We start from the raw sequence: 12659 nt of genomic DNA on the forward strand, positions 1-12659 counted from the left end.
GTGTTACTGCAGTTGGCCTTTAATTGGGGTGGGGGCCTTTTCAAGGGGACATTATTTACTCATTAAACACTGATTGTGGGATTTGTGTGCCTGTCCCCATTTTTGGTGCTGGGGATGCCCCCTTAAACCTGGGGTCCTCAGTTTAAAATCCACTAGTTCATTTTTAACGTGGTTCTCTGGTCTCTGCCCTTTCCAGTCCACCCACAGTCCCAAATCCCTCCCGGAATTTGTGAGTAGAAAAGGATGGAACAAGTCCCTAGGCAGAGAGCAAGCAAGGTAGGGTGATGGTTGGAGACTAGGGCTGGACTGTTGGGGTCATCCCTTGGTGTGACCGCCCATCCACATTAGGCCTGGCCTGTGTGCTGGACTTAGGATGGTTCTTGACCGTGCTCCTGGATCCAGGCTAGTGGGGATTCCAGGAGCTTCTTTATCCAGCCAGTAGTGTTAGGTACTTGCTCTGTTCCTTACCCACACTCACTCTGGACAGTGCTGAGGAGGACACAGCATGACCAAGGCAGTCCTGGACCCTGCCCTCATGGGGCTCTCCGTCCAGAGGTAACACGGACCTGTCATGGAATGGTGACAGCGCCAAGGTCAGCTGTGAGAGCTTGGGGTGGGGGTGGGGTTGAGGTGAGGGCCTCATGAAGAAGGGAAATTTTTCAAAGATAGGAATGAGCTGGGATAAAAGACTTTCTGATTGCATCCCCACAGCCTATCCTCCTTCCCCAGCAACTTGAGTCATTTCTTCAATCCCCTTAGGCATGCTGTGCTCCTGGCCCCTTGTGAGGGACAAGGCTGGGGCACAGGAGTGGCCAGTTCAGCTCCATCTCTTCCCTCACAGGAACTGTCTCAGAGCCTTGTGAAGGGAACACAGGCTACAAAACAGGGAGGAGGAAGGTTGACTACTTTTGAGGTCAGATGCGAGGCATCTGAGCATGAGGTGGAGCCAAGGTTGATGGCTAGTTGGGCTAAAGGGAATCCTAGAGTGGCCCCTCCCTACTGAGGGAGGGCCTCAGGCCCTCTAGGCTGGGAAGTCCCCTTCCCTGCAGGTCCATGTGTTGGGCAACAGTGCCCTCTGCTGGCCTCCCCTGGCAATATGTCTAAGTGTAGTCAGTCCCCATCTAACCCAAGTGACAAATGAGCCACTTTCCTCCAGATCCCTTATCCTGGGAATGCAAACGGGAAGTTATTCCTCTGCCTTTGGCCTTATTATCTGGGTTACTGCATCAGCCTCTTCACAGATCTCTCTGACCTCCAGTCCCTTACCCTGCTACCCCCCTGCTCGTTCCCCACAGGATAAAGGAGCTCAAAGCTACTTAATATGGCTTACAGGCTCCACATGCCTGGCCCCTGGTAACCTCACTGGCATTACCTTTTACCAATCCCCTTTCAAACTTAAGATCACTAGTTTGTTCTAGGGGAATCACAAATCCCTTTTAGAATCTAAATGCCATGAACTTATGCCTTGGAAATACATACGTACGTGGAATTTTGCATAAAGATTTGTGAGGTTTTCCAATCCTTGCAGCTCGATCATGACCTTCAAGTTAGAACTCCTTTCCTATTCCCTGGCCATACAGAAGCAACCAGAACTATTGATGCCTGCCTTCCTCTCCGGGGGTTTGCCTTGCCCATCCTCCTATATGAGACCCTTCTCTACCTCCCTCTTATCCTGATTCCTGATTTTTCCGGTCTCAGTTTGGGTGTCCTTTACTCTCAGAAAAGAACCTTCCCTGGGCCCTCCAGGCTGGGGTGGGCAGCTCCCTTAGCTGGACCTCTGGGTCCATCAGCCCTGCCCACTCGGCACTGGTAACACTTGAATGTGAGTCCCTACCCGTCACCTAGGGCAAATCAGGACCAAAGTCTCTCCACGCCTGAAGATTCTTCAGGTCCTCGGAGCACAAGGTGGGAAGTTGAGTCTCTGATCTCACCACCCATCTCATGCTAAGCAGGGACTGGGTGTGGTGACAGAAGCAAGCGACAAGGCTTAGTAAATATTCTTGAGGTGGTGAAGAAATAAGACGGGGGTCTAAACCAGAGCCCAAGCCCTCAGAGGCCCTGGAGGGTGGTCATTCAAACCATTCATCCCCAAATTAAGCATGCTGGGCTCGAGTCACAGCAGTGCACAGGGTGAACAAGCCTTCCCTCCTGATAGTCCAATTTCGTAGCTGTTCAGATTGCGGGGGTGCGGCGTGCCGGAAGGATCTATCTGACCCTGGCGCCCTTTTCCTGCCTGGGGTGGGCGGGGCCGGGCGGAAGCACGCATGCGCATAGGAAAATCCAACTTCGTCCCGGAACTCTGGTTTCTGGTGCCGCGGGGCACCCGGCCCCGGGACTGTGTTCGGCCGGAAGTGGCCGCTGAGGACGTGGGGCGGGTTTGGTGTGTGCGGCCTGCCACGGCAGGTAACAAGTCGTAGAGAATCGGGATGGAGACCGTAGCGACAGCGACTGCGACTGCGACTGCGACGGCGGCGACGGAACCCGGTGAAGGTGAGGTCCTGGCCACGCGGAGGCGGCTGGAGGGTGGAGTTGCGGTGTCACTGGGAAATGATTCCCCGTGAAGGCGAAGGAGGACTCTTTAAAAGGGAACACCTGCCCTCGGCCCTACCTGTCCCCTTCACCACTTTGTCCAGATTAACCCCTTTCGTTGCAGGCTGACCTCCTTTACTCCATCCCCTCCCCCGAAATTAACCTCTTCCAAGTTCCAGCCGGCTCTTTGCGTGTCCCAGGCTAATCCAGTTCCTTACCAAGCTCTCAGGCTAGCATAAACCTCTCTGTCCTGGGCTCTCTCATTGTCCCAGCCAACCGTGCTTCTCAAGTTAACTCCTTCCCTTGCGTCCTCCTGTCCCATGCAAACTCTACTTAGACCATACTAACGGTTCCCCCCATTTCATTCTAATTCCCCTTCTCCGAAAGTCCACAGTCCCATCTGCTTCCTCAGGGTCGTTAATCCATTTCTGTGCTCCCCCATCTCTCTCTTTTGCATTTTCAGTCTCTTTATTTCTCCTGATGCCTCCCCATCGGTACCTAAAATGCTTTTGTTTTGCTCATCTTAAAATTCTATCCTGGTGCTTCAGAGTAATCCCGTGTGGGGTGAGGTGCGATTGAGAGGTTGGTTGAAACATCACTGGACAAGAATTGGTCATTTTTGAAGCTGGATGATGAATATGGGGGGGGGGGGGAGGGGGTCATTGTACTCTCTACTTATGTGCATGTTTGAAAGTTTCCATAATAATAAGAAAAAAGCTTTAACCTAAAAAGAAAATCTATCCCTTGATTCCATGCTGCCTTCCAGATACCATTTATCTTCTCCAAAGAGTCATGCACACTTGCCTCCATTTCCTCACTACCCACCCACTAAAGTCTGGCTTTTACCTTCAGAAACTGCACCCATCGGGGTCCGCAGTGACCTCCCTGTGTAGTTAAACTGAGTCACCCTGTTCAGTTTTTTCCTTATTAGGCTACTTGGAGAATTCAATGCCACTGACCCCTCCATCCTTCTTGAAAATATTCCCTTGGTTTCTGTGACACCCTCCTTCTGATATCCTTCCTATCTCTTGGGCTCCTCCTGCTCAGCCAGTATGAGTTTCCTGTGACTGCTGTAACAAATGACCACAAACTGGGTGGCTTAAAACAACAGAAATTTATTCTCTCACAGTTCTGGAGGCCAGAAGTCTGAAGTCAGTATCACCGGGTTGAAATCAAGGTGTCAGCAGGGCCGTGGAGAGCTCCCTCAGAGGCTCTAAGGGAGAACCCATTCCTCACCTCTTCCAGCTTCTGGTGGCTCCTGGCATTCCTTGGTTTGTGGCCACATCACTCCAATCTCTGCTTCTGTCTATCTTCACCTTGTGTTCTCCTCTGTGTGTGTCAAATCTCCCTCTTATAGGACACTTGGCATTTATAGGACACTTGGTAATGGCATTTAGGGCCCACCTGGATAATCCAAGATAATCCCCCTATCTCAAGATCCATAATTTAATCATATATGCAAAGACCTCTTTTTTTTTGTTTTTGGGTTTTTTTTTTGGCCACGTAAGGTAACATTGACGGGTTCCAGGAATTAAGACGTGACTATCTTTTGGGGGCCATTTTTTAGCCTCTCACAGCCTCCTTCACAGACATGTCTTCTCCCCATCCAGTCAGGACTGTTTCTTGGCCCCTCTTCTCTTTTCATACCTTACACACTCCCCCCACCCTCCCCACGACTTCTTATTTCCTTCAGCTTTACTTCTGTTCTTTGCTCTGACGACTCCCATAACTCAGTCCCCAGCCCAACACTTCTCTCCTGAGAAGTCTCCCATGTACCAGCAGTCTTGTAAATGCCTCCCCTTGGATGTCTCCTGGGCCTGTCATACCATCCCTGTCCCAAACCAGCCTCAGCATCTTCCCCCAGACTTGCTCCTCATCCATGTCTCTGTGTCAGGGACAGTTTGACCAGTCCCCTGGCCAGAGCCCTGGACCTTAACTGGATACCTCCCTCGCCTCCCAGCCCTTCATTTCAATGACTTGTCCTACTCGGCCTCACAAGCGTCTTTTTAACCACGACCCCCTCCTGTCCCCTCCTCCACAACCCCTTTACCTGGTCCAGCCCAGTCTTCTCTTGCCTCAGTCATTAAAACCCTCCCTGAAACGCGTTGTGCCTATAACCACCACCCTCTTTCTCTTCCCCACCCCAGCCAAGCTAAAGGAGTTGTCTGTACCTCCTGTCTTCACTTATTTCCTGCTTGCTTATTGCCTTGCTCCAGTTGCCACCACTTTTGAGAAGAGGCTTGCGCCAGGGTTTGCCCAGCACTCAGCTTTTCTGTTACCAGTGCCTGTGCTGTCTTTGACCTTGCCTGTCTTCCCCCATCAGACAGGGTGCTCCCTGGGAGCTGAACTGGATCCCTCCGGGGATCCTCAGCATTGCCCAGCTCAGGGCCCGGCATAGATTTAGAGTTGCTGAAGAGTGGTTGGATGGATATGCAAATGAGTAGGAGAGAATGAATGAGTGAGTGAGTGAACGAGTTGGTGAATGTATTGATCATTTTGTGAGCAAGGGAAAAGGCAAAATTGAGTGAATCAATGAATGAAGTGGTCAATGACCAAGTAAATACACCAAGCACACTCCTATCTCAGGGCCTTTGCACTGGCTGTTCCCTCTGCCAGTTCCCACAGAAATCTCGTGGCTCAGTCCCTCACCACCTCAGGTCTCTACCGAAATGTCACCTTTTTGGCAAAGCCTTCTCTGACTGTCCATTTAAAATTGCAGCCTCACCCCCATTCCCTCCTCCCTCCCTCTTTATTTTCCTAAACAGCTCTTAGAACCACCTAACGCGCTATATGTTTTCTCTAACTATGTTTTCACGTCTGCGTTCCCCACTAAACTGTCAATCTCTTGCTTACTGTGGTATCTCTAGGGCCTAGAACAGTGCCCAGAATATAGTAGGTGCTCAATAAATGTGAAATGAGTGAGTCAGTGAGCACCCAGTCCCTTTCACCCACTGCGCCGTCCGCTCTCCCATCCCTGGACTGACTGATCTCCCCTCTCCCCACAGGCTGCGCGGAGCCCAGTCCTGGGCACTGGGGGGAGCTGAGCTGGACGCCGGTCCCATCCAGACCCCAGGACAAGGCAGAAGCAGCAGAGGGAGCGCCAAGGGCCCTAGACACTGACCCCCCAGAGGTCGAGGACGCGGCAGTGAGTGCCATGCTGCGCGCCGTGGCTGCCAGCCGCCTGCCCGTGTGCAGCCAGCAGCAGGGCGAGCCCGACCTGACCGAGCAGGAGAAGGTGGCCATCCTGGGCCAGCTGTACCACGAGAAGCCACTGGTGTTCCTGGAGCGCTTCCGCACGGGCCTCCGGGAGGAGCACCTGGCCTGCTTTGGCCACTTGCGCGGTGACCACCGCGCGGACTTCTACTGCGCCGAGGTGGCCCGGCAAGGCAGCACCCGACCCCGCACCCTGCGCACCCGCCTGCGTAACCGCCGCTACGCTGCCCTGCGTGAGCTCATCCAAGGTGTGGGGGCGGCCGGGTTGGGTGGGAGGGGAGACTGAAGCAGAGGAAGTAAGAAACAAGTATGCAGGAGCAGAAACGCAGACAGAGATCCTGGGAGACAAGTTTTAAGACAGGGACCCGGGGAGAGACAGAGACAGAAATGTGAGGTGACAGGGTGAGATAGGGAGAGACAAACAGGGACCCACGGGAAGAGAATGGGACAGGCAGTGAGAAGGGTCAGAATTTAGTAGATAACAGAAGTGCCATTTCAGACCAGCAGGCCGAGGACACACAGTATCCAGCACTGTGAGAGCTGGTTATCCCTCAGGGAAACTAGATCCCTACCTCACACTGTACACAGAGGCATTGACAGAAACCTAGGGGAGAATGTTCATGACCCAGGGCAGGCAAAGGCCTCTTGAAAAAAAAAACACATGTGAAAAGCATGAAGGAAAACATTGGTACCTTTCTCTTTTTTATTTGTTTATTTATTTATTTATTATTTTTGTAAGATTGGTAATTTTTGACCATGATGTAATTACAAGCAGCTTTGTGACCAAAGACACCAGAACTAATGTTAAAAGATGAGAGCAAATGAAGGAGAGAGTGAGTTAAGATTCTAGTTAGGGAGAAGGCACAGGCTGTAGAGAAAGGGATCCAGAGAGAGTGGAACACAGTGACAGATGAGGAGCAGGGATGAAGAGAGGAGGGAGGATGAGTGAATGAAAGAAGTGGGGTTAGGTGGCAGAAACTGAGAAAGCCAGAGAGACAGAGATGGGTGGAGACAGAGGGGCAGAGGAGGGGAGGGAGAAACTGAGACCCAGAGAGAGAGCGTGACAGTGAAAGATAGGGAGAAGGAGGGAGAGAAACAATGTGGTGGGAAACATTGGGAACAGAGAGAGGGGGGTAAGAGAGAGAAGGCAAGATGGAGGGCAGGACAGGGATGGTCACAGGATTCCTGGGCTCTGAGCGCGGGGCTAGGACCAGCAGTGGGAGGGGCTGGGCAGGCTTAACTGTTATCTGAGGGACAGAGCTGCCTATGCAGGAAGAGACATCAGGAGAGGTATGAAGGCCCTGGGTTTGGGGAGTGGGGAAGCCAGGCCCACAGAAGGGGTAGTTGCAGAGAGGAACGCTCTGAGGAGAGGTGAGATCTGGGGTCTGGAAGACCAACAGGGACACCCACACCTGGGCAGATGCCCTGCTAGACCTGACGCTGTGCACACACACGTCTGGTCCATGAAGATGTACACTTATGTGCCCAGCAGTGCAGGCGTGTCCAGGTGTGTGCACCAACAGCCAGAACGGGGCTCAGCAGACAGGCACACACAGTCTACATACTGGCTTCCGTGCACAGTATACCTGCCCGCAACGTCCTGCACACCAGCTCCCAGATGCAGGGACCCACAGCAGTGTGCGCGTGCGCGCGCGCACACACACACACACACACACACACACGTGAATCCTGCCCAGTTGTACACGGCCCTAGGCCACCAGTGCCTCAGGCCAGGATGTCCAGCAGCCTGACTGTGTCCCCTACATGTTTGGACACATGAGTCCACACGTAGATACAGGCCTGGTCGCACACACGTGCTTAGACACGTGCCTGAGTTCTCACGGTCACGACGTCAGGCGTCTGCGCGTGTTTGCGTACATTCCTGACTGTGGACGATCACACTCACACTTGTGTGTCTACGGCTTCCTGTCAGCGCGGTCCCACGCCTGGGTGGACACAGGTCTGCGCAGGCACACTCACCCTCCGCCCAGCCCCTCGCCTCGCCCGCAGGCCCTTGACTCCACGCCCACCCTGTCTCCTCCGCGCAGGGGGCGAGTACTTCAGCGACGAGCAGATGCGGTTTCGGGCCCCGCTGCTGTACGAGCAGTACATCGGGCAGTACCTGACCCTAGAGGAGCTCAGCGCCCGCACCCCGGCCCACCAGCCGCCCAAGCCCGGCCCCCCCGGCACTCCCGCCTGCCCGCTCTCCGACCTGCTGCTCCAGTCCTACCAGGAGCGGGAGCTGCAGCAGCGGCTGCTCCAGCAGCAGGAGGAGGAGGAGGCCTGCCTGGAGGAGGAGGAAGAGGAGGAGGACAGCAACGAGGAAGGTGAGGGCCGGCAGTGGGGAGGCCCCAGTGTCGGCACACCCCAGCCCCAGGGTTGCGTGTCTCAGCTCCACCGCACTAGGCTGGGCCCACCTGCGGGAGCAGACATCACATCCCGCCCCTGCCTGCCCGAGTGCCCTGGCCCTTCCGTCCTCTCCAGCACCCCTGTCCCCACTCCTCAAAGACGCCAAGCAGTCCCTCACCTCCAGGCCTTCTCTCATGCCGTTCCCTCTGCCAGGAGTGCCTTCCCTTCACCACCCTTCAGGCGTCAGGTCCCGACCCTGCTCTGCGGCCTCCAGAGCACTGTATTGTCACGTGTTCGGTGTGTGCCCCAGGAAGTTAGGGACGGGGCTGTCTCGGTCACTGCTGTGTTCGCAGTGCCGCCCAGCACGAAGGATGCAGCTCTCTGCGGAGGTGTGTTCAGCACAGTCCTCACACACCCCACCCTGGGTGTCGCCCCCTGCAGACCAGAGGCCTGGCATAGACTCGGAGGCCTGGGTCCCCGACTCAGAAGAGAGGCTGATCCTGCGGGAAGAGTTCACCAGCCGGATGCACCAGCACTTCTTGGACGGCAAGGATGGAGACTTTGACTACAGGTGCTCCCGTGCCCTCCCCGCGCCCCCCGCCCCAGTCCCCCAGCCCGGCACCCCACAGGACACGGGCTCTGGGGTCACACAGCCTAAGGGTTTCAGATCAGAGATCAGTGGGTGACCTTGGAGTAGCTTTGTCCATCTCCGAGCCTCAGTCCCCTCACCTGAAGGAGGGGAGTGAGCAGGGCTGACGTCCAGCTCCATGTTGATAAAACACTTGAAACATTCCCATTTGGGTAGATGGTGGTGGTGGCCTGGTAGGATGCCACTACCCCAAGCTTCCTAAGTGTCCCCCAGGACCCCGGACTCCTCATGCTGCAGGAAGTAATCCCTGGCAGGGTGATGCCTGGCGTGGAGGGGCCTGTGGTGGGTGCCCCTGCAGTGCTGGTTGTTCATCCCTCCAGTAGAACCCCAGGGATAAGATACCTGGGCCACCTGCTTTGGAAAAGGATTTTGCCATCAGGGAAAAGGACACAGGCGAGTGAAGTATCGGAGGAAAAGGTAAATGGTTTTGTCAAGGGAGGCAGCCTCGCCTTGTGGTCTGGAACATCAGGTGTGGTTTCAAACCCAGCCCCCATGACATATGAACAAGCAGAGCCTCGGGGCCTCGTCAGTAGAACGGCGGCGGGGGCGCGGGGGGTGGTGTCATGATTGCCACAGCTACAGCAGCGCCTGGTACCAGAGCATCGCTGGTCCAGTCCGGGATCCCCAGCTCCAGAGGCGAGTCTGGCTGATCCGCTTTTACATTGACTGATCTGTGTTCCACACAAAGCAGTGAGTAGAGTCCCCGGGCTGTGGGGAGCCCTCAGTAAGGGCACCACTGCTGTCATAAAGCCAGGTGCCCACGAGGAAGTCGGCCCTGGTGTGAGGAATGGGGAGTGGTGGGGACTGAAGCCTGTCCCCTCTCCGCGGGGCAGCTGCTGAGCTGCATTCAGCCACCAGGTGCTCAGCGCTGCTGGGTCCAGACTCTGGGGATCAAGCAGGGAACAAAACCGATGGAAGGGTTCCCTGCCCTGAAGGAGTCCCACTCTGGCGAGGAAGGCAGCAAGGAGCGGAATGGAGGTGCTGGAGGTGCGAAACATCTAGTGGTGATGGGGCCAGGGAGAAAGACAAAGCAGGGTCCCGGCGTTGGGGGTGGGAGCAGGGTGATGAGGTGGCCAGGGAAGGCTCTCTGAGCAGGTGACATTGGAGCAAAGACCTGCAGGAAGTGAGGGGTAAGCGACATAAATACCCTGGGGAAGAGCGTTCCTGGCAGGGGGAACAGCAGGTGCGAGAGCCTTGAGGGGCACAGCGGAGCAGCACGGTGTGTGAGGGGTGAGGGGTAGGCGGTCTCATCAGGGGTGGCGGGGCTGGATTGGACAGGGCTTCCTGCACCAAAGAGAGTGTGAGGGAGCCTGGTAGGGTTTGGAGCACAGCCGGGGGTCCTCTCACAACTTGTTGCCTGGGGGCAAGGTTTCTCAGCTCCAGCACTGTGGGCCTCTGGGGCTGGGCAACGCTTTGTGCAGACTGTCCTGTGGGGGGGGGTGTTCAGTAGCATCCCTGACGCCCACCCGCTGGATGCCAGTAGCAGCCCCCCAACTCGTAACCACCAAAATGTCTCCAGTTATCACAAATGTTCCTTGGGGGGGCAGAATCTTCCTGGTTGAGAACCACTGCCTCAGGGCCCAGATGTGGGCCCATGTGTCACCACATCTTCTGGCTTTTTAAGAGAAACCAGAAGTTTTCATGTAAAATCTCTGCTTTGGAAAATGTTGCCTTTTGTTTGAAGCCCTGAGAGATCCAACATAACTCAGCTGTAAGTTCGCTCTGACTTACAGCTGCCAGCGTATGGCCTTTCACTTCAGGGGGCCCCAGGCCCCAGCTCCTCTCCACAGAAGCGGGGAGGCTGAGGTGCAGGCAGAGCCAGCCCCTGACCGCTCCCTCCCCCTGCAGCACCGTGGACGACAACCCTGACTTCGACAACCTGGACATAGTGGCCCGGGATGAAGAGGAGAGGTACTTCGATGAGGAGGAGCCCGAGGACGCACCCAGCCCAGAGCTGGACGGGGACTGATGGCTGCGGCCGCCCACCCCGCCCCACCCCTTCCCCCGCCCCAGCAAGGCCGCTGATGACAGGCCAGCTCAGTGACTTTCTCTAGGCGACAGCAGGGTGGCCGCCCTCTACCACCAAGCCTCGCTGGGTCTGGTCCCATCTCCGCGGCCCCCTCCCCCTTGCTCTCCGTTTCCTTCTCCCCCTGAACCCTGGTGCCTCTCTCCCTCCTCTCTCCTCTCTCTCAGTCTTTTTCTCACCACCTTTCTGTCTCCTGCTTTCTGTGTCTCTCCCTCTTTCTCCACCTCCCTCTTTTTCCCTTCTGTCTTTCTCTGTCCCCCCCTCTCTCTGCGCCCCGGCCTCTGTCCCCACAGCAGGGCACAGGATGAACACCCTCCCCTTGACCTAGGCCAGTGGGGCCCTTTGTCGCTGGAGCTGGCCAGGTGGAACCCAGAGCGGCGCTCCGCCTCTCCCTCCACAGCCCCGCCTCTGCTCTCCTGCCCCTCTGTGCTTGAGGCTCAGTCTCACACTTGCACCTCCTTGCCTCTGTTGCGTTCCATCTCCTTCGGCCTCCCTCTCTGGGCCCATGGCTCTTCCTGCCCATACACGTCCATCTTTCGCAGCCTCTGTGCTGGCTCTGTCCCTCTCTGTCTCTCAGCCTTTATCTCTGGGTTTCAGTACCCACCCCACCCCCCGCAAGGCCCTGAGCATCCCCCATCCTGACTGCTGTGGGCCACAGAGCCTGACTGCTGAGTAATCGGGCCTCGCTGTGGGCAGTGGGGCGACCTTGGGGGTGGCCACCGGCTCTCACCTCTCCCTCAGGACCCAGGTTTGGGAGAGGTGAGCAGGGGCAGCATGGGGTCGTGGGCCTGCCAGGTTGGGGGGGTGGGGTATAGAGGGAGAGGAGGGGCTTTCCCCTCCCAGCCCCACCAGCCCCCCTCTGCCCAGCCACAATTTTCCCTTCCTTCACTTCCTCCACCTCCCTCCCCCTCTCCTGTTTACACTTCCCAAATATGCACAGGCTGTTATCATGGGTCCTGAGTCATCCCACACACACACACACACACACACACAGCCGGCCCCAGCATCCCTGCCCCAAGCCGGCCCCACGGAGCCCCCTGCCGCCCTGGGCTAATGGGAGCCAGATGGCCGCCTGGTGACTCAGCCACTGGCCTGTGGGAACCCAGGCATCCCGCCTTCCCATGCCCCCATACCCAGCTCACGCTCCCCCAGTAGACATACGCAGGGAAGGGGCCAGCTGCTAGCGGGGGAGGACACAGGCCATGTGTTGGAGAGGTGGGGCCCGGGGACCCCTCACTCCTGTGAGCCAGGCCTGAAAGACCCTCAAAACTGCCTCCTCCAGCATGCGGCCCAGAGTGCCGGGGAGACCCCACGGACTCCTGGGGCCACAGCTTTTGACCCCAAGGCCTCGCCTCTGCCCTCTGGCTCAACTGGAATTAGAGCCAGACATAGAAAGTGAGAGCTAGACAGAGGCCGAGGGATGTTCAGACAGACTATTAAATAAGGAAACTTCCGGTTACTGAGCAGTTCTGCCCTGTGCCAGGTCCCAGCAAGGTGCCTGATGCCGCACTGAATCCTCCACACAGCCCCGCGAATGAGGGGCTCAGCTCCATTCCGTATGTGGGTCACAGGAGGCCCAGAAAGGAGATGTCACATACTCAAGGCCACGTGGCCATCAGAGATGGAAACTCGGGTGTAGAATCGTAAGTCCTGGAGACCACCTCCTGGCCTGCCTGTCCGCTCTCAGGGCCATGCAGAGTAGACAGACGCACAGACTTCTTCATGGGTAACGACTGAAGGAGAGTTAGCTGTTGAGGATAACAGCAGCTAACACCTTTGGGGCCCTCCTGGCGCGCTAGGCACTGTCCTTCCTATGCACAGACGGACGGCATCATCTAGTGTTTAGTACCTGAGTCACTGAACCATCACAGAGGTCCCATGCAGCATAAACTG

At 56.3% G+C, this 12659-nt stretch overlaps 1 protein-coding gene across 1 annotated transcript; it reads left to right on the forward strand.

The window, feature by feature from the left end:
* The first annotated feature begins 2286 nt into the window (after window positions 1-2286).
* CCDC97 (coiled-coil domain containing 97) lies at window positions 2287-12225 on the forward strand. Its single transcript, XM_068528861.1, has 5 exons — window positions 2287-2490; window positions 5535-5990; window positions 7791-8069; window positions 8533-8662; window positions 10589-12225. The coding sequence occupies exons 1-5, from the start codon at window positions 2427-2429 to the stop codon at window positions 10707-10709; spliced, it is 1050 nt and encodes a 349-aa protein (XP_068384962.1). The 5' UTR covers window positions 2287-2426; the 3' UTR covers window positions 10710-12225.
* Window positions 12226-12659: the final 434 nt, after the last annotated feature.

The sequence above is a fragment of the Eschrichtius robustus genome, chromosome 19 (assembly GCF_028021215.1).
Source record: "Eschrichtius robustus isolate mEscRob2 chromosome 19, mEscRob2.pri, whole genome shotgun sequence".
Lineage (NCBI taxonomy): Eukaryota > Metazoa > Chordata > Mammalia > Artiodactyla > Eschrichtiidae > Eschrichtius > Eschrichtius robustus.

What these genes read in the sequence shown, in the direction of transcription:
- CCDC97 (XM_068528861.1), top strand. Translation starts at nt 2,427, where the DNA reads ATGGAGACCGTAGCGACAGCGACTGCGACTGCGACTGCGACGGCGGCG. An exon ending in GGAGGACAGCAACGAGGAAG is followed by an intron (nt 8,070 to 8,532) that starts GTGAGGGCCGGC and finishes CGCCCCCTGCAG; the next exon opens with ACCAGAGGCCTGGCATAGAC. An exon ending in GATGGAGACTTTGACTACAG is followed by an intron (nt 8,663 to 10,588) that starts GTGCTCCCGTGC and finishes CTCCCCCTGCAG; the next exon opens with CACCGTGGACGACAACCCTG.